General features: G+C 43.8%; 3 protein-coding genes and 1 pseudogene across 6 annotated transcripts in view; 3 read left to right on the top strand and 1 right to left on the bottom strand.

Moving 5' to 3' along the window:
- The window catches only part of LOC133469145 (poly(ADP-ribose) glycohydrolase), a 45,600-nt gene extending 42,445 nt beyond the window's left edge, over positions 1–3,155 (top strand). Inside the window, exon 19 of one of the 2 annotated variants that reach the window (XR_009785623.1) lies at positions 3,018–3,155. The gene's annotated coding sequence lies outside the window, so the exon portion shown is untranslated. The remainder of the gene's footprint in view (positions 1–3,017) is intronic. The other variant, XR_009785624.1, reaches the window with a different exon arrangement.
- On the bottom strand, positions 2,758–7,574 carry rgrb (retinal G protein coupled receptor b). The gene is made up of 7 exons (XM_061755864.1): positions 7,073–7,574; positions 6,813–6,969; positions 5,416–5,537; positions 4,574–4,727; positions 4,376–4,493; positions 4,173–4,286; positions 2,758–4,078 (listed from the first exon to the last, which is right to left on the bottom strand). The coding sequence occupies exons 1-7, from the start codon at positions 7,146–7,148 to the stop codon at positions 3,932–3,934; spliced, it is 888 nt and encodes a 295-aa protein (XP_061611848.1). The 5' UTR covers positions 7,149–7,574; the 3' UTR covers positions 2,758–3,931.
- Positions 6,846–12,365, top strand: lrit1b (leucine-rich repeat, immunoglobulin-like and transmembrane domains 1b). Of its 3 annotated transcripts, XM_061755861.1 has the most exons (5): positions 6,856–6,996; positions 9,178–9,259; positions 9,736–10,196; positions 10,348–10,653; positions 10,788–12,365. In XM_061755861.1, exons 2-5 carry the CDS (start codon positions 9,192–9,194, stop codon positions 11,843–11,845), a joined length of 1,893 nt encoding a protein of 630 aa, XP_061611845.1. In that variant the 5' UTR covers positions 6,856–6,996; positions 9,178–9,191; the 3' UTR covers positions 11,846–12,365. The 3 variants fall into 3 exon arrangements, with proteins under 3 accessions (XP_061611846.1, XP_061611845.1, XP_061611843.1); XM_061755862.1 differs by lacking the exon at positions 9,178–9,259 and having other exon boundaries at positions 6,846–6,996; XM_061755859.1 differs by lacking the exon at positions 6,856–6,996 and having other exon boundaries at positions 8,482–9,259.
- A 1,072-nt stretch (positions 12,366–13,437) lies between these two features.
- LOC133469149 (leucine-rich repeat, immunoglobulin-like domain and transmembrane domain-containing protein 2) lies at positions 13,438–16,495 on the top strand (annotated as a pseudogene).
- The last annotated feature ends 653 nt before the right edge of the window (positions 16,496–17,148 follow it).

Here is a 17,148-nt window from a genome sequence, read left to right as displayed (position 1 = left end):
TCCCTCACGGGATGAGTATTTATCTCCAATCTCGAGATTAAATGCAACGGATTTAAAAGTTAACTATAACTGCCTTTAAAAAAAAATGGACTACAGTATACTTGAAAAGGCGAGAATTTAGTGTCATTTTTAAGGTTAAACAGGCTGTATCCATATGATCATCATTACAACATTTGATTGTGTTGCATGTTTTGCATGTTATTTGCATGTATTCAGTGGTCTATACTGAAAAGGAAGTGATCAATTATATACAATATCACAATATTATCTCTCAGCAGCAATACAATGAACCCTTTTCGCTGAGAGAGAAAATCCGCGAGTAATTGACACTCATCCGATTAAGTTTTGTAATTGCCTTTAGATACCACACGTGTCGTTTATACGCGGAGGTTGAGGAAAGTAGCAAGCCTATTTGACAAATTAAGGAGTAGAAAGTGAACATTTTTATTTTTCAAATTTTTTTTAAAAGGTCACCGTTAAAATCCTATCGTGAGCTTGACAAAGATCAAATAAATTTGGTGAAGGTGACACTGGCAACACCTTGTGGCGTAAAATGGGAAACGCATTCAACATTCAGTTATGTTTTGGAAATAGTTGTCATGTATAAAAATTTTTTTTAAGTACCTGTACAGTACTGTAGTGAAGGTGCTACTTATTGGTGGCCGGCAGGGGGCAGCAAAGATCTAGAAAACTAAATGTACTGTGCAGTGCCGCAAACACTCAATGAACTAAAATTGATTGACAGACATGTCATTCAACAGTCTATATTTAAATTTCATATGAAAAGATAACATTTGATGAGTACTTTATTTACTTTTATGCACTGCATCGTGGACTATTATAGTATATTTACACTATTGCACTGTATGTGCTAATGTCCATTCATACTGAAATTCTGTATATACTGTAAATCATCGAATTTATTTTGTAATTTTTACTAAGGTAATCGTGTGACAAATTTTCATTTTGACTTTAAATATACCAACAATTTCACTTTCTCGAACCAAGCAGGTGTCACATTCATCGTCACGGGGCCAGAGCGCTGGCTCTCGATGATGTCAGACTTTTTTTCTGTCCTCTGATTGGTCGGTCTGCGCAAAATTCTTGCCAAATTCACCTAGCAAAACGTCCATGAGGATTAGGACAGTCCAAGAGAACAGGTACAATATAATATAATGACAACAGGCCGTGCCGACAACGCCCGCATTGCATCATGTGACCGACGAATTGCCCATCGCAGCCAATTCGTATAGCTTTCCACGCACCTGAAAAATAGTTCCTGCTCGTCGAACGCCGCGGAGATCCTCTCTCGTGATTGGTCCGTTTTAATCTCGTGCTGTGATGACGTCAGCGCAGTCGCCTTTTGGACTCTTTATATACATTTATGTCAAACTGAGGCCCGGGGGCCAAATTTGGCCCACGATGTAATTATATTTGGCCCGCAAGACCATATTAAATGTGTGTTAGAGCTGGCCCGCCATTATTTAGCACATGTGCCACTAATATTACAAATCCCAGAATGCTTTGCTAGTGCGTTGGCCCGTCAGTCTAGACCGGCGAGCGCCCCTTCCCTTTCTGTTGCAGTCGTTAGCAACTATGCTACCAGTCTCCTCGAGCAAATTTACACATCCCCCTCCCAAAAATGGCCAAACGAAAGATGGAAAACTTCCAAGACGGGTGGGAAGCAGATTATCTGTTCACTAAAGTAAACTTGGTGAAAGCCGCATTCCCACACAAGAACTTCCTATCTTTACAGCAAGAAAGTGATAACAGAAATACTTTCAAAATTGTGTTTTAATAAGTTTAAGTGTGTTTGAGATACATCTTTTAACAGGAGATATAAACAAACAAAGAGCTTGGTGCTCTACACAGGGTGAGCAAGGTTACACTGTTACACTGGCGTGAGCTATGGCCCAATAAGAGAATACATGATTCAAGAATAGATTAAACCTAATACAGGTTAATAAAAGTAATTGTGTCAACTCAAGGGAGTCGAAGAGGTAAAACTATTACAAAAAATTGATAATTGTCCCTGTCTCGCGAGTGAGTCTGGAACGCGAGAAACGGGCGTTCACTGAGTCCAAACATCCAAAAAAAACGCCAAAATGTCCAAGTTCCGGGCTAAAGTTCCTGCGATGGAAATGCACCAACAATGCACAACGGGAACCTTTTAGCTCCAGGAATGAGAAGTAAAAGTTTGTGGAACTTTAGGAGGAAATGCGACTGATTGATTAAAAAGCCTCAGTGTATGCATACTGTACGTGTCCGTGGTCTCTTTGCAGCCTCGCTATAGTCGTCCCTGACCAGGTGTCCTCCTCGACTTCCTATTAGCGCTATTAGCGCTGCTTCTAACTCGGGCTCGGGACCAAATTGGATCACTCGTCCAGCCGCTCAGTCCGTGAAAGTTTTCCAAGAATGCCACATGCTAATCTCGCCACGCACTCTGTCTACTCTGAGGATTATATTAGTGCTAATTGAACCTTTGAGAAATCTACTTTGCAACCTTTTCTCAGTGTTTCTAATTAAAAGTTTCAACATGATCTCTCTCTTTAAGCTGCTTTTTGATCTGGATTTCAAGGCAACATGATGGCCTACTTCTGCGGAGTTTGCATTTTCTCCCCTGGCTTGTGTGGGTTTTCTCCGGGTACTCCGGCTTACTCGCACATTCTTAAAACATGCATGTGAGGTTCATTGAGCCAAGCTATTTTACATGAGAAAAATATCACACCACCAAACAAAAATGTCACCAAAAGTATATACAGTACTTAAGAGTATTTAATTGTTCTGCCTGCGTCACTATATGTCACTGACATAGATAGATGAACAAAAGATGTTATTTCTGGGGGAATTGAAAACATTTTCGGGTAAATTGATCATTTCCTGTGGCACACCTGTTGATCTCTCATGGCACACTACATGGTTTGAAATCACTGAGGTACACAATCTAATGAGATCAATCAACCAGAAAGTAGAATGATTTTGTTGTAAAGGTTAATACGACGATGTTGTATTCCCAGCAGGGCCCCCTGAACCATTATCCCCTCCACTCCCACCACGATGTGCCGCCATTGACGCCACCGCTTTGTGCCTCGCAGGTCAGTGTGACGACCGGCTTGCGTCTCCTGGCAGCTTAACTGGAGCGAATTTGTTAAGCAGATCACCACAGTGCATTCAGGGACCCGTCATTTGTGAAAGCAAAAAAAAAACAAAAAAAAAGATCCCAAGCTGTTGTATGTTGTTGCAGTCATGATTTAATTATTACAATAAATCACTCCATCTGAACTACTTATTTATGGATTAACATTCCTGTCTATACAGTACGTGAATGCATCATTTGTTATATTCACTGATTTACTCACTGTCAACGATGTGGACAAAAGTATTGGGACACCGAAAGGGAGGTCCTGCCTTACCATCTGTTCTCATTCAAATGTGGTTTCAGGTTCTTACATACCAAACTCACTCAAATAAACCATTTGTTCCCACAAAGTTGGAAGCATTCAGTCTTGTGATGCATAAAGAATCAGGGTTTCAACCCAAGTTAGGATTTTTCTTGCAAATAAAATTTGGAGTAGGCTACCTTTAAAGCTTATCTGACCAGCGATGAACTAGTTGGGTTATTATTAACTGCAATTGCATATCGGAAACAGTTCGAAGTCATCAATGAGTTTATTTTCGTACTGCCAATGTGTAGGGATGCTTTTGGGGATATTCAAACAGGTAAATATGTATTTTGTAAGCATGTTTGGTTTAGCGAAAAACTAAAGAGTATTTGCATCCAAATACTTTTTGTTCATAAAACTTGATAGACAGGCTCGTCTGAAAGCCTGGAGGCAGTTTTCATCATGTCACATTTTAAAAAGGAGGTACCCACAGTGAAATATTATTAAAACTGTACAAACAGTTCCAAGAAAATGCTCATCTTTTTTATCTATTTGGACTTGGACTTCTTCAAATCTGGCTCGGCTATCTTCTGCCCGGTAAGGAAGTACCACACGCCGCCGCGGTAGAACTCGTTACCGAAAGAGTAGAGCAGCGCGTTGAAGATGGGGTTGGTCTTGGCCACCACCGGAAGCACCTGGGAAGGAAGGAAGCACAAGCGTTTTGAAGGTGAGTGTTTTTCGAGGGCTGGGAACGTTCAATTGTGATGTTTTAGGATTGAAGACGCTCACCATTCGTAGCTTTGGCGATATGACGTTGACGTTTTGGAAGCAAGCGTAAATGCACATGAGGACGTAAGGGCCCCAGCACATTAGCATCACCCTCAACGGCAAACTGGTGTTGAACTGAAAAGTGTATTGTTTGAATTCACTGTACTATGACCACAATTCAAAGGGTATACAGTTCCTTTAAATGGGTTTCTAGGTGCGCTCACCCGGTGGTGATGGATTTTCTTGAAGTGTTTGTAAATGGAGCTGTAGCACGACAGCATGGTGAGCGCCGGGAAGGTCAAGTAGAGCAACACTAGGGTAAGCATGAAGGTGACAAAGTCCCTAACAAGAATATCATACGCAGTTGTTAAGTTATTGTCCTGTGTTATTGTTTTATTTTTTGCTCTGTGTGTCTCCCGTACCTGTCTCCTCTGGTGTAGTCCAGCGTGCAGCAGGTCCTCATGGGTTCAAAGTCGTACACGCCCCAGCCCATGAGCGGGACGGTGGCCCAGAAGATGGACAGGACCCAGATGATGGCACTCATAACGATTGCTGTGCTCCAGAAGAGCTTTTGTCCTGCAAGGAGACAATGTAGCACAAAAATATCAGCCTTTGCCAAGGTAACTACAAAAGAATTGCTGGATATCTTTTGGATTTGGCTGATGGAATTTTACAAATGAAATTGCTGTTATTAGTAGTTTGGTTACCTAAAAGACAACATTTCATCCAAGAAAGCAATCTAAATGAAAGTTAACCAGAAAAAAAAACTAATGAAACCAATACAAGAGCTGCATCAAATATGTCCACCTTTTTAACACATTCACTGCCATTGACGGCTTTAGAAGTCAAATATCCATGTTAACTCGGAAGGCTGGCAGTGAATGTGTTAAAGATAACTACAGAAGCATCTGTAGATGAAGTGTGTATCCAAGAAATCAAACAGACAAAAAAAAAACTAGAAAAGCAAAGCTGTGTGAAGGTTTATAATTACTGTAACATACATGCTGTCTTTAAGCCCATCTATGGCGTTTCACATTATATGTTGGCATTAAGATAGCGGACTTTCATTCGATGAAATTACATGGTTTGGTTGAACATTTTGGTGTTTAAATATATAATGTTTAATTCTCTTTAGCTTTATGCGTTAGTTAAACAATAAACTTCAACTTGGAGTGACAAAGAAACAGCTTGAAGTGAGCACACTGTGCCTCTTTTGGTCCAATTGTTTGAATGTTGTTGCGTTCATCTTCCAAGTTGAACTCACTGGTGCAGTACTGGTGATATCGGTCCCAAGCGATGGCTGCCATGAAGCTGATGGATGCCAGGACGGCGATCATGCCCTGGAAGCCGTGATAAGCGCATCCGTTCTGGCCAAAGGGCCAATGTCTAGAGGGGAGGGGGACAAAGACACACGAGAGACACACGATGGTCTCAAAAAAGTTAGGAAACAAATACAATTCCCCCTCCCCTTTCTAATCCTCTTAAAGACTTTAAGATTGGTTTTCCTGAGTGCAGATTCCAAATAGTATTGGGACACTTCATTTTATCAGCTTATCCTTGTTTGTCTTTCTGGTAGCAGGATCGCATAAACTTGTACAAACCTTTTAGCGTAATGTAAGAGAAACCCATTAAATATGACCCTCATCTGGTTTAATGAGAGTATTATTATTACATTATTTTATTAGCACCGGTAGTAGTTGTTATGATGGAGGAGGTAAGACTGCAGACGACCACGTATACCCGCCAACAGGATCCCCGGATGCTCGTTAGCTCGCTCGCGAGCTGGTGGCTAGCGCCTCTCGTCACGGCTTAGAAAGTCCCTGCCATGACCCGGTGGGACATGTTCCAGCCACCTGAGGCTTTAAGCGGATATATTTTTGCGCCTCAAACATGTAGTTATGCGTAGGCATAAGAAAGTTGCATCCATTTTTCAGCGGGGTGTGGTTTCATGCATTCAGCGGACAAGCACAAGGCGTTTGAGAGCGGAGACAACCGCTTCACTTTCCACGATTTTGAAGCCTCATTTTTTATCCATGGCGATTTTCTTTAATTATTGAAATTTGGCAAGGTTAACAACACTCCCCTCCATGGTATATCAAATTTAGAGGACATATTCACTTCACTGGTAGTGGTGTGGGACATTCGCCAGAGTTTGGCACAGGAAGAATGGGTTCGGTTTTCACTCAGTTGTGAATGCGAGCGTAAACGGTTGTTTGTCTCTTCATGTGCCCCTGTGACTGACTGGTGACCATTCCTGGGACTTTAAGTACAATTTTTAGTTATTAAGTGCAAATTCAGCGCAGTGTTCATATTCAAAGTATGCAAAATTTGACAGTGGCTTACAATCATATATATATTTATATATTGTAGGAATAAAACCACTGCCTCATTTTTTGATGAACGCTGAACATGTTCTAGAATGTTAGTAATTATGATGTTACTTGGATAGCTTAGTATTAAAAATAAACAAAAAAAAAAAACACGGTCCACGGGACTAGTACATGGAAATCACGACGGATATCAAGGATATTGAATAAATACTCAGAAGGCTTGGAACAGCGTCTCGCCATTTTGGGTCCACATTTAAAACACCTATCTATTTAAGCTTTGAATTACAAATAATTGGGTCGTCAAGGAGCTTCCGTGGGTGTTCTGCGGTACCGGAGGTAGCTGGCGTAGGCGGCCGTGAGTCCGTTCACGTTGAGGCAGATGTCGGCCAGGGCCAAGTTGAAGACCAGGTAGTTACTGGGCGTCCTCAGCTCCCGGACGCCCAGGAAGGAGGCGACGGTGACGGCGTTCAGGAGGAACCCGAGGACGCCTGCGGACGGACACAGGACAGTCCAAGGTAATAACAAAACAACAACAACCACCTACCCGAAAATGTTTTCAATTCCCCACAGGTGCTCCTCGCGTCTACTTACCGCCGACAAAGAGCGCAGAGCCGAACAAGAACATGTCAAAATCGGCGAAGCCCTCGGGTAACGTGTACGCCGCCATGTTGTCGACTGAGGACCACAACAACTGTTGGACTTTTCCCAACTCACGTCCCTCTCGCACAAAAAGTGTAAAATGAACCTATCCGGCGACGTGTCCCAAGTGAACCTTTGTTTTCTGGCCCCCCTGTCACATGAAGGGGAGGGCGGAAAAACAGAACAATGAGTTTAAGATTTGTTACTCAGTGCTGCTGCAATCCCCCCAAGAATGTCCTAACAAGAACCCTTTGCTCTGATTTATTTGTAAACGTGTCAGCCTTCATCTCTCACGAGTTCAAATGCTCCCTCAGTAAGATGTGAGAAGAGAAAATAGAACCTTTTATGATATTTACAAGCTGACGTGTAAATATGAAATGCGAAACGCAACTCAATTATACTATGCTGTTATTTAATCTGTGCAGTGATTTCAGTTGTATGAGAATTCACAAGATAACATGCTGGTCAAGTTTTGAAGCTTCCAAGTCTGCCCAAATTCCCCGCGGCCCACCCAAAATTAAAATGAGGATGTTGGAAAGTCGGCAGCATGGCGGCCTACTAGGTTCTCACAGTTCTGAGGTTTTTGTGTTTCAAATCTCAGCTCTGAAGTTTCTGTTTTCCACCCTGTGGAACAACAACAAAAAAACATGCACATAAGGTTAATAGTAGACTCTAAATTGCCCATGAGTGTGGATGTTTTTCAATATTGGCTGATAACCACAACGGCACAACAATTTAACCGGAATAGACTCCAGTTCACCCGTATCCCTAATGAGGACAAGCGCTGTACAAAAAGGTTGTTGACAAATGGTCTCTTTGCTCTCACAGTAGCCTTTTGTGAAATTGTGTAGCGAGTCTGATTGCATAGTTCATTAATCTGCTCACAGATTAGCACCAACTCATCAACAAATGAATTATTGACATGTCCCGGTGAATGCCTTTTCGTGGAGCGGTGCAGCAGCGTCACAACCTCCTGTGGTCTGACAGTAGTAGACTATAAACATGCTTGTTCATTCCTGTGATGCTGAGTAACAAGTTTTAGTGCACATGCTATCAAAGTGCTCCTCTTGTTTGTCAGAGACAAAAATTAATTCGGTGGGGACAAAGTTACATTAAAAAAAGACACGGATGACTGGATTAAGGGATTTGTCCTCTTTTTAAATCAAAACTCTGCACCTGTAAAAAACAAAAAAAACAATTGACATATTCAAAGTAGGTCAGTGAAACATGAAGACTGTAAATTATGGACTCAGTAATGACTAGATTTACAGCATCATAAAGACACTTGGACTTCGGCAAACCTTTTTAATGTAAAAAACTAAAAAAAAAAAAAAAAAAAAAAAAAAAAACTGTCATTGAAGTAAAAAGTATTGTAATGTCCTAATTTATAAATCTGTTTATGATAATACTAATGTTTAGATAAATATTTATTTGTAATTTCTAAAAAAAAGAAAATAATATTCAAAACACACACTAATTGACTCTGCTGCCAGCTAATGGTGGGTCTCCGCTAAGCAATCACGCTGCTAGTTTGGGACGGGTAAACTTGACAAAAAAGAAATAAGACAGCACGACAGTTCACTTTAGTTGGCTTAAACGTGGGTTTTTCCCCCCCAACGTGTCAAGAATTAGTCAATAAAGATCCCACTACAAATGAATAGAACTTTGTGAGGTCATACGAGAGACTGTTGAGAATACTGTTGCAAGCTCCTGTTGTGCTTCTGCAGAAAAATGTCAACACTGGAAAGCGAATGAAAGTGAGAAGTGTGCAACCTATCAGGTTCCAGGATAGCCCTGGTGTAATCGTGTGAATGAAAATAACCCCAAAGTAAACTCCTCCTCCTCCTGCTCCTCTAATCCCCCGGCGCATCCTTTTTATCTGAGGATTGACAGCAGGCGGAGCAGAATGGAGCAGATGGACCACCATGCATTTGACGTCCCCTTAAACAACTTTTTGTAGGACTTATATTTAGTAGTGAACTAGCTTGTAGCCTTTAGGAGCCTCGCGGGAACCAAAATGAGTCTACATTTTTCTTGTGCTTTTTGCGTGGCTTTAGTTGTTCTCCCCCTCATGAGCACTTCGTGTCCTGAACAATGTAGCTGCTTCTTCCACAAACTGAGCGACGGCTCCAAAGCTAGGTAAGGCTGTGTATTTACAGCTTCTTCTTCTTACTGATTCCCTTTTTTTTTTTTTTATCTTGCATGCAAAATTGACTGTCCATTGCTGCTTTTGTCAATTCAGTCGTGGAGGATTAACTTGGAGTTGCTCTTTAATCTGCTTTGCTTGGTACTGGACAATAGGCCACTACGTTTGCAGAACTGTTTATTTCAAATCGATGCAATTTGTAAACTATGATGACATTCTTTTCAAGACTGCACAATTGCGCAATTCACTGAAAATGACATTTTTTGCAAGGTTAACAAAAATGATTTATTCCTACCATACCGCAAAAACAATTGTGGATAAGTAGTTTCAGTGTTATCCTGCTAACTAACAAACTGCAATGAAAACATATCTTGCTTCCTATCTACTAGGGCTAAAGTTAAAACATATTTCTAATCTATTTCTATGTCTTCATAAAAATTCAGACAGTTGCGCTTTTTTCCCCCTGCAGAAGCGTCCTTTGCAATGATCCCGATATCAGCGTCATTCCTCCAAATTTCCCCACGGACACCTCCAAGATACGCATCGAGAAGACGGCCATCACGAGGATTTCTAGTGGCAACTTTCGCTACCTTGGCAGCATGGAGTTCCTGTGGATGTCTTTCAACTCCCTGAACTCTCTCAGCGTGGACAGTTTCCGGGGTCTCACGAACCTGGACGAGCTGAGGCTGGACGGGAATGCCCTCACATCGTTCCCATGGGAGTCTCTGAGCGACATGCCCAACCTGAAGCTACTTGACCTGCACAACAACAAGATCTCCAGCATGCCTGCCGAGGCCCTTGTGTACATAAAGAATATCACCTATCTGGATTTATCCAGCAACACTCTCACCACCGTCTCCGCAGATGTCCTCTCGCTTTGGCTAAGTGTGAAACCGCTTCAGGACGCCGATTCCTCCAAGTTTATTCTTGGTGAGTTTCTGTATCAGAAGGCTCCTTGTTCCCAGCCATTATTTTGGTTTTTCAACACCACTAGTGCGGATTAGTCTAATTTTAGGATTTGTGCGTGAGGTTATAATTGCTCTCATGCAACAAGGTCTCAATGATGATGCTTGGTTTTCAGGTCTCCATGACAATCCGTGGTTGTGCGACTGCCGGCTTTATGATCTGGTCCAGTTCCAGAAATCCCCGAGGTCATCAGTGGCTCTAATAGACCCCAGGCTGAGGTGTGCTGACCCAGAGAGTCTGTCTGGTGTTTTCTTCACCGAAGCAGAACTGCAGAAGTGCCAGGGTCCTCGGGTGCATACGGCCGTTGCGCGTGTCCGGAGCTCGCTGGGCAACAACGTCCTACTTCGTTGCGGTACCGTTGGCGTTCCAATCCCTGAGCTGTCTTGGAATCGTGCCGATGGCAAGAAAATCAACGGCACTAGTGAGTTTTCCTGAACGAAATGCAGAGGTGCTAAGATTAGAACGACATCTATTTCCACATAAGTGTCAGCAGGATTAAAGTTATTCTCTTTGTGCCAATCTGCTTAACCCTGCCAACCTTTTCTTTATTTTCAGTTCAGCAAGAGATCTCAAAGGAGGGCATCATTTGGTCCATTCTGAGTGTGCCCGCAGTCTCATACAGGGATTCGGGAAAGTACGTGTGCAAAGCGACCAACTTTGTTGGCACCGCAGACGCCATCATCTCCTTGGTGATCACAGACACCTTTCGGTCTGAAGAAGCAGCAGGTGCAGTCGCCAAGAGACCCAGAGGGAAGAAAGCTGGCGGTATTGGGAGGGCTGCGTATCAGGAAAAGCTGATAGCTAGATATGTCCCTCCCCCGACTGCCTTGCCAGGGAAGCCTCTAATCGAACCCCTCAATGGCAAAGGGCTCACCGGGAAGTACGAGGTTGAGAGCTACAGCGTTTCCTCCGGCTCTCGAGGACGAGGCCGGGGGTCGAACCCTCGAAAGACAGAGCAGGACGCTTTGGGTAACATAGTGGCCAACGCCTCATCCTTACAACAAGCCCCGGAGAAAAGGGTTGTGCGTTCCGTAAAGGTGATCGGCGATACCGACCACACTGTCTCGTTGAACTGGCGAGCTCCGACGGCCACAAACACCACTGAGTTCAGCGTACTGTATGCTGTGTTTGGCGAGCGAGACATGCGGCGGATCAACGTTGGAGCAGGCAAAAACCGTATCACCATTGATGGCCTGGTGCCAAAAACAAAGTACATCGCTTGCGTTTGCGTAAAAGGCCTGATCCCGAAAAAGGAGCAATGCGTAATCTTCTCAACGGATGAGGCGGCCAGCGCAAGCGGCACCCAGAAGCTCATCAATGTGGTGGTCATCACGGTAGCCTGCGTGATCGCTGTGCCCCTCACTCTCATTGTGTGCTGCGGTGCCATTAAGAAGCATTGCCAAAAGCTCCTGGGCCGGCCATCGAAGGAAATACAAGACTCCTATGTCACATTTGAGACTCTGGGCCCCGCTGCCAAAACTAAAGGGATGGAAGGCGAGTATTTGACACGACTTAACCCTGATGAGTCCAACAGGCTGCTTTCGGCGAGGTCTAGCGTTGACTCAGAGGCCATTACCAGGACTGAGGGGCCACCTAATGAGTACTTCTGCTAGATCCCGACATTTGCCTCAAGCCTGGAGAATGCACTTTGAGACTGGAGTAGTGAAGACCGTCCTCTCTTTGAGAGATCTCCATAGGACATTGACAGCACATTTGCCATTGGATTAAACAGCTTTACAGCCTTGCGGGCGGGAAAAAAGCACATTAAATATTACATATGACAGCAAAATGGGAAATTATACACAGTGAAATGGTTATTTACAGTATATTTGTTGTTGATGTGTATAAATGTGTTTTGGGACCTCACATTAAAGGGTGACATTTCAACTTTTAAACCTAAACAACATCTTTTATCCAATATAACCTCTGCACTGTGTAAAACCCTTTACATGAATATACTATATTTAGAATGACCAGCAATGGTTAGTCTGTTTTGTATGTCGTTATGTGCCAGGTTTTCCGTCCAAAACTCAACACAACTCGCACAGTTGCTAATATGTAAATATGTTGTCAACTGAAGCATCTGTACATGAAAGAATTGCATGTAAATAAATGTTTTTTTTTATATACTGATACATGCTTGTTTATGTCCCATGAAATGCATGTTTGGTTGAAACAATATGAGTGGAGGTCATCAATCACACAGGCACGCGTTTGGTCTTATTAAGACAATAAATGACAATTTTCCTTCAAATTAGAATTATTATTATTATTTCCTCACTGCCTAATGTCTAAGACGGGTTGTATGCACAACTACAGTCAGTCAAAACATGCGGAACAGAAGGAAAATGTTTTGCAACCTAAGGTACAGTCTGTACTAATGTACTAATTTCAGGGTTTATCCAAGGCTACAAAAACCTTTGAGCCCAAGAGCCAATTCATTGTTCCCCCTTATGGTACAAGGATGTATAGCAGCCGGCGGCACGGTGGACGACTGGTTGGCACATCTGCCTCACAGTTCTGAGGACAGGGGGTTCAATCCCCGGCCCCGTCTGTGTGGAGTTTGCAGGTTCTCCCCTTGCCTGCGTGGGTTTTCTCCGGGCACTCCGGTTTCCTCCCACATCCCAAAAACATGCGTGGTAGGTTAACTGACACCTCTCAATTGCCCGTAGGTGTGAATGTGAGCGTATATGGTGAAATTGTTTCTATGTGCCCTGCGATTGGCTAGCAACCAGTTCAGCGTGTACCCCGCCTCCTGCCCCATGATAGCTGGGATAGGCTCCAGCACGCCCGCCACCCTAGTGAGGAGAAGTGGCTCAGAAAATGGATGGATGGATGTATAGCAGCCAAAAGAATACAAAGGAGACTGCAAATGATCGGTGAGAGAATAACCTGTCGAGATGAGTGCAATCACAGTTTATCAAGGTCAGATTACAGTCCTCTCCAGACATCTGTCACCCTCTCTCTTGGCACCGCTAACAGGGCAACTTCGGTTGCCTTCTGTTGTCGCCCATGGCCTCGTTACGCTGGGAGCCTGACCGAGTCACATATCTGAAAATTCCTGACACAATAGAACAGCTCAAACAGTGTGTTGAAGGAGCAACTTCCGAGACAAATATACACCTGAGTGCATCTCACGTCTCATGTTGCCTTAAGTGTTACGTCAAGGAAGCTTAGACTAATAGGCTTTGGTCAATGTAACCTGTCCACGGCATGTCCTGCCCTCAACAGGCTTGTTTCCATGCTCCTGCAGGAACATGGATGCCTTTTCTGTTGTGCTCTGTATTGCTTTTGTGTTTTATCTCGTTACTTTTGGATCGTCAACTTGTCTGAATGGTTGCTCCTGCGCCAATGAGACCCTGGGAAGGTGAGTCGATTATAGTTTGTGATAGCCATCTTATAGTTTAAGACCCCTCATTTCATTTCCTGGTCGTAATATCTAGGTCTTTGATTTGCATGGAAACCCCAATGAATCAAATTCCAGAGGACATCCCACATTATTTCACAAAGATCCGGGTGGAAAACTTCCACCTGATGGAGCTACCTCGAGGATCCTTCTCCAAAATGGGTGCCTTGGCGTTCCTGTGGCTCAATTTCAACGACATCACCCTGATGAACATCAAAAGCCTCGAGGGACTAGTCAACCTGAACGAGTTGCGGCTGCAGGGCAATAAGCTGACTTCGGTCCCTTGGACTGTATTTCAGGACACACCAAAACTTAAAATTCTAGACCTGAAACACAATCATCTAGATGCCCTACCAGAACATGCCCTGAGACACTTATCGGTGCTGACCTACTTAGATTTATCCTTCAACCAGTTTAGTGTTATATCAAAAGATGTTTTTATGAACTGGCCCCTCTACCAGAAAATAGAGAGAGTTTGGGCGAAGGAGGGATCAGTCTCCAATGTGGTCTTAGCGCTGCACAACAACCCTTGGCTCTGCGACTGCCGCCTCAGAGGCTTCGTAGAGTTCATCTGATCAGTCGCCCCTCCCGTCGTCCTCATGAACTCTTATTTGACGTGTTCGGGCCCCGTCTCTAAAGCGGACAAGTTTTTCCACAAGATCCAGTTGAAAACATGCACAAAGCCTGTGGCCTCTGCACCGGAGACGAACATCAGCGTACCTCCCGGAACCAATGCAACGCTGTCATGCTTAGTCAAGGCCAGGCCGAGCCCGACCATTGAGTGGATGTACAGTCACAAGATACTAAGAGGATTTACCGGTAAGAATTATTATTATTTTTTAATGCAATCACCCTTTAAACAGTTTTAAACCTGCTGTCGGAGCACTCCGATTTCCAGCAAGCAGTATAGCTAAGTTCACCCGCACATTCATCTGGCTTGAATTTCTAGTGGTTGGTGTGTAGACAGGAAGGCAATAACTATGGCAGCTACCAAACAGTGTGACCAGGCAAGATGATGACTGGCACATAAAGTTTGAAGGTTGTACTTCCATTTAACACCTCGCTGATAAATATGGGTAGCCAAGACCAGGGACCTGGTTTAGATTTTAGGTACAGTACTTTGGTCAAAAAGGTGAGTGGTTAGTGGTGGTTACTTTATTTATCGGTAGAAGGATGCTGGAAATGGAGATGCAGGGTAGGGAAGCAAAGATGAAGACCAGAGAGAAGATTTATTGAATAGCTGGAGTTAGAACAGAAGATGCAGAGGACAGTGACAAGAGGACCAGGATGATTTGCTATGGCCACCCCTGAATAGAGTTAAGCCCAAAGGGAAAGAAGATGATGATGATCTTGGCCAAGAAATTACAGAGTATACCAAGTAGAAGAAGCACTTGGCCAAATGCCCCCCAGGGACCAATGTGCTGCCAACTGACTTCATCGAAGAAGAGCGCACAGTTATCGGAGGGCATGTGGCCCTTTATTATAACACACGTTTCGTTTTTGGTGTTCTTCCCATTCTGTTCCCATTCTTACATGGAATTGACCATTCTCTAGTCACTACTTAACGATCAGTACCATATTACTGCTGTTGGAATACCAAAGATTTTACAGTACAGACACAATTATAGTCTTAAACCAAAAGGGAAAGATGCATGATCTAGCTTTTTTTCCATACAGCTTTTGTGACACCCATCGACGAAGAGACCGTCAACTCCACTCTGGTGATACCCTCGCTGCACCTAGCAGACGGAGGACTCTACACCTGCCTGGCCAACAATTTCGTCGGCAACTCCTCCGTCAGGATTGCAGTGAACGTCAGCGCTTTGAGTATCTTCGCCCCTCTCCCGCCACCTTCGCCCATCCTCTACCCCGACGAGAACCCCTACGTTGACATCCGTATTGCCAAGCAGACAGTTTACGGCATCAGCCTGGAGTGGCACGCCACCACCGACACCCCGGCAGAAACCTGGTTCACCGTCCACTTCGGCAAGTACGACTCGACCAAAAGGGAAACCATCTACATTGGACCGGGCATTAACAGCTACTCAGTCAGCGATTTGCTTCCTGTTACCAAATACGAGGTGTGCGTGACCCTTAAGAACCATCCGCCACAGGAGGGCCAGTGTGTCGTCTTTGTGACAGGAAGTGACGTTAGGGAGATGGAGCAAAGGGATCGTCTGATCCACATCGTCGTCGTCGTGTGCGCCGTGGTGCTGGCTGTGCCCGTCGGCATGTACGCCTGCACCACGGAGGCACGCTTCAGCCGTGTGGTTTGCTTCGGGAATCTCTGGAAGAAGTGGCAACGGTGGTCTCACGATGGGAATCCACAGGAGGCCGAGCGACAGGGGGCTGGGCAGCGGGGGCCCGACAGTCAGGAAGCCGAGAGCCAGGGCACCTTCGACAGCCTGCAGGTGGCCAGTGACGAAGTCCTGTGCAGGCACTTGCAGGAAAAAGCCCAAAAGAAGCACAAGTCTGACAACAAATGCAAAGGAGGAAGTGTGGCCTATCTGTACTAAATCAACAACTCCCATCCATCCATTTTCAGGAGCGCTTATCCTGTTGAGGTTCTCGCGGAACTGGAGGCTATCCCGGCTGACTTCGGGTGCACTGGACGGGTTGCTATTCGATCAGAGGGCACATTTTGAGACGGACAACCAAGCAAACCATCAAATCAACGACTCAGATGCCTTTATTCTTTATTTTCAGAAGTGTTTGTATGAACTTCTTAATGTTCATATGGATTTGTGTTCATTTTTTATTTTGATACCAAATGTATATATATTATCTCTTCATTTGATTTGTATTTATCTTCTAAATAATGTACAGTATGTCACATTCCTGGATTAAAAAGAGAAAGCCAAAGACATGCTGAGGCATCGTTTTTTTCTAGCACAATAACTCAAAGGATTTGTTACGTAAGCGCGATATTCCCGTGCATTTATCCATACACTGCTAAGCAGATTAAAGTGATTTTCTCTCGGAACCCTTGTATGCGGGACATGATATTTCCATTTATTGGCAAGGAAAATGCATGTAAATGTCCCATCTGCATGATTTTTCTAGTTGTAGTTTTAGCAGTTTTAACTCAAACCTTTACCGAGAAAGCAGTTGTGGACAAATATTTCAAATAAGAGTGCTCAGTGACTGTTGACAGAAGGTTTAACATTTATCATTTAATTTATGTTCTATTCTGTTGCGTATATATGGTTTTAAAAATGTAGTCAATGTGTGACCAACAAAATGTTTTCAACCTCCTCGAGTACAGCGTGCTGACATCCTTCACGAGCACAATGTTGACGCTGTGGAATCATCATTGTTCTAAGGTTTGCTAACTTGCATTAATGGCAAGAAAAAAAATCAATATTTCTCCACCTCATTCCGATTTAATGAGTCCTCCGTAATCCTGTTGTGTCACTGACGATGTTTAAGGCTTTGCATTAATCTAATAATCCGATCGACCGTAGCCTCTGCGCACGCATGAACAAATACACACACACACACACACACACG

Source organism: Phyllopteryx taeniolatus, chromosome 19 (genome assembly GCF_024500385.1).
Source record: "Phyllopteryx taeniolatus isolate TA_2022b chromosome 19, UOR_Ptae_1.2, whole genome shotgun sequence".
Lineage (NCBI taxonomy): Eukaryota > Metazoa > Chordata > Actinopteri > Syngnathiformes > Syngnathidae > Phyllopteryx > Phyllopteryx taeniolatus.
This window is presented reverse-complemented; position numbering and strand designations above follow the sequence as displayed.